The sequence below is a fragment of the Benincasa hispida genome, chromosome 3 (genome assembly GCF_009727055.1).
Source record: "Benincasa hispida cultivar B227 chromosome 3, ASM972705v1, whole genome shotgun sequence".
In the NCBI taxonomy this organism is placed as follows: domain Eukaryota; kingdom Viridiplantae; phylum Streptophyta; class Magnoliopsida; order Cucurbitales; family Cucurbitaceae; genus Benincasa; species Benincasa hispida.
Window position 1 is genome coordinate 26,368,898 of NC_052351.1, and position 3,141 is coordinate 26,372,038.

Below are 3,141 nucleotides of genomic sequence, written 5' to 3' on the forward strand. Positions count from 1 at the left end.
TATGTTGAAGTTCAACGTACAGTCGGACTACAAATTTACAAATTCCAATATATTGTTAAACATCCCTTATATGGAAGAAGTCTCAGGAATTAAGGATGCTTGGTGAGGGCTGAAAAGTGTGAATAGATAAAGTTTAGAAAGTGCTTAGGTGGCAGAGAAGAGAGAGGGCCCCAACTTCCCTTCCTACAACTGGTGAAAGGGACAATTCCAACCCCCATCTCCTCCTTCAAATAATCATAATTTCAGAGTCCAATCTTTAGTTATAATCAACATTAACCTCATTATCTGAAAATTTGTCATGTTTAGTGGGTTAGATCTCATAAACAAAGACCCTATGTGTAATAACTTCTTATGTTCCTTTCAATAATGGAAACATGCTTTCTCAAATTACAACTTTACATCTACCTTCACTGCCATCTTAATAATGGAAGGCAACCCCAAAAAAACTAAAGAAGTTCAAAATTATTACACCTTGCTTTTTTCCATTCCAACCCCTTTTAATTGTTTCTGTTCATGTCTTTGCTGGATATGTCACCAGCTCCGTAGGATCCAGTTGTTGTGCTCACGTCCATGCCTCCACCAATCGATGTGATTAGTGCAGCCAAGCCGCTGTTGGGGCTGCCACCAGCTGCCATCCCCAGTCCGAGGAAGTCGAGGGTAGTGTGTTTTGGAGCAAATATCGAATGATTGCCTCTCATTAGTTCTTTCAATCCAGAGTTTCCATCACAAGGGAGTCCGAGTCCGAGCCCTGCAGCAATTGAGATTCCATCTGGTTCGACTTGCCTCTGATTCCATGGCAGGCTCTCTTGTGGCGCAGCCGAAGAGGAGGACGGTACTAAGCCTAACCCGCGAAGCAACGAGGCATTTGATGCTGCTGCTCCCATTTGAGCAGCCTTTTGTAGTAAAGCAGTGGCGGACATTGCAGGTTGTGGAGTTGGTGTGTACTGCCGGAGGTCTTGGCTAGCAGCCCCAAAAATTGATGCCCCATGGCTAGTTGAAAGACATAGTGAAATAGGCTCGGTGGACGTCGTTGGAGCATAGTCAGATGAGCGATCTGAACAAGCCATAGCATGTATCAAGTCAGTAAACACTGGGGGTTGAGGAGGCTGCAGGCTTATTGATGTAGTGGTGGAAGCAAACAAGCTAGCAAATCGGCTACTTGAACTGCTGTTGCTGCTCGGGCTCTTGCTGCTGCTACAGCTACCACTCATACCTGTCGTAACAGGTGCTTCTTCGTTATATTGGGGTGGATTCTCTGATCGTTCTTCAAGGAGAAACAAAAGTTAACAGAAGAGAAGAAAGGGAACAGAAAAGGTCACTAAGCTACATGTAATCAGTGCTAAACATTTGGGGGAATTCTTTAAGAGAGAGCTAAAGAAGAAGAAAAAAGGGGGAAAAAGCAGAATCATCAATCATGTTTTTTTTTTAGCTAAAAAAGCTTTCTTTTCACCTCATCCCCATCTTTTAGCTTTTTCAACACTGAGGGATCTCTTTAACAAAAGTTATGAATCTCATAGTTGACAGTAACTAATCCAGAAAAGCTCATTTTTAATTGCTCCCTCTCAAATCATTCTCCTATCCCATGTCATTTAACCCAATTGCTCAGAGGATTTAACCAGATGGAAACAAAGAAACAACAGACAAAACACAACTACAATCCAAGGCTTTCACATACTGAGAAACAAACAAAGAACATAAAATTTTTGTTCTGTTTATTTCATTGGGACAAAATACAATACACGACAAAGCTAACTGAGGGGGCAGAGTAGTTGCTGACTTTACCTTGACTTTGAATCGGCAAGACAGGAGATAGAACACAAGCTGACTGTGGAGGAGATGCAGCCGCCGGAGGCGACGGCGGAGGAGATTGCTTCGGATTTGGCTCCACCGCTTTCTGAGAAGAATCAGAAACCGGTTTGTCCACCAACGACTGAGGCTGCGCTTTTGCACTTTCCTCTGCCAATGCATCACAGAAAGCTCTATGCGTAATGAAGCTATCCCTCCTACAAAAGGTGGAGGAACAAACCAAAAAAAAAAAAAAAAAAAACCCTCAAAATTCCCAAATTAAAAACCAGAATTTCAAAACAGAGGAAATGAAGAAAAGGGGAGGAATTACAAACCTGGAGAACAGGGTACCACAATCGCATTTATACTCTCTAGTACCACAAATTTTGGAATGGGCTTTCCAATCAGACTGAACAGCGTATTTCTTCGAACACTTATCGCATTTCCACTTCTTCTCCCCATGCTTTCTGCAAAAGTGCTTCTTAATCCCAGTCAGATCACCCAGAGCTCTAGAAGGATCGTGATGAACACAAGAAGTCTCAGGGCAAACATAGACCTTCTTCTTCACCTCATTACTGGACCTTTGCCGAAGCTTCCATGGAAGATTGTGACCTCGCCGATGAAGCTGCAGATTCTGATCCCTCTGAAACCCTTTGTTGCAAATCTCGCAAACAAATCGATTTGTGGCCAAAAGGGTCTTCGGAGACAAAGCAATCACTTCCGCATCCGGATCTGGACAAAACCAAAGCTCCAATTGAACAGTCAAAACAAGAAGTTGTCGAAACACCAAGTAGGAAAAAAAAAAACAAAAGTAATAAGATAATACCTGGCATTCCAGGTAGATTTCGTTTTTTCTTAACTGCGGATTTGGGCGGCGGAGCGGTGTTTCCAGGGGAGGAAACAGTAGGTTCGCCGGAAGCCGACGAGGAATTCTCTAAATCGGCTGGCATGAGTAAGTATAGCAAAAATAAAATTAAAAATCAAGAGACGTAAAGAGGAAGATTCAGAGCATTTATCAGGAAAAAAAAATCTTTTTGCGATGAAGAGGACAGCAAATTTTGTTGTTCTAGGGTTTTCTTTTGGGTTTGGTTCTCTCTCAATCTCTACCAGTAAAGTAAGTTTAATTTAGCCACCACCACCAACGACGGTGACGGAAGGCGGCGGAAGGCCGGCGGTGGAGGCAATTGAAAAGAGGAGAAAGGAGAGATTTTGGTTAAGAGAGGAAAAGGAAACGAGAGATTCTAACTCTGATTCAGCAGAGGGAAGGAGTAGCCGACTCCGCGATGACTTTGCCTTTTCATTTCAGAAAAGAAAAAGAGAAAAAATAATCCTAAAATATTTTAAATAAGACTTTTT

General features: G+C 42.5%; 1 protein-coding gene across 1 annotated transcript; it reads right to left on the minus strand.

Moving 5' to 3' along the window:
* Positions 1–335: 335 nt before the first annotated feature.
* LOC120074190 (zinc finger protein GAI-ASSOCIATED FACTOR 1-like) lies at positions 336–3,102 on the minus strand. The gene is made up of 4 exons (XM_039027235.1): positions 2,612–3,102; positions 2,121–2,517; positions 1,783–2,003; positions 336–1,264 (listed from the first exon to the last, which is right to left on the minus strand). The coding sequence occupies exons 1-4, from the start codon at positions 2,733–2,735 to the stop codon at positions 498–500; spliced, it is 1,509 nt and encodes a 502-aa protein (XP_038883163.1). The 5' UTR covers positions 2,736–3,102; the 3' UTR covers positions 336–497.
* Positions 3,103–3,141: the final 39 nt, after the last annotated feature.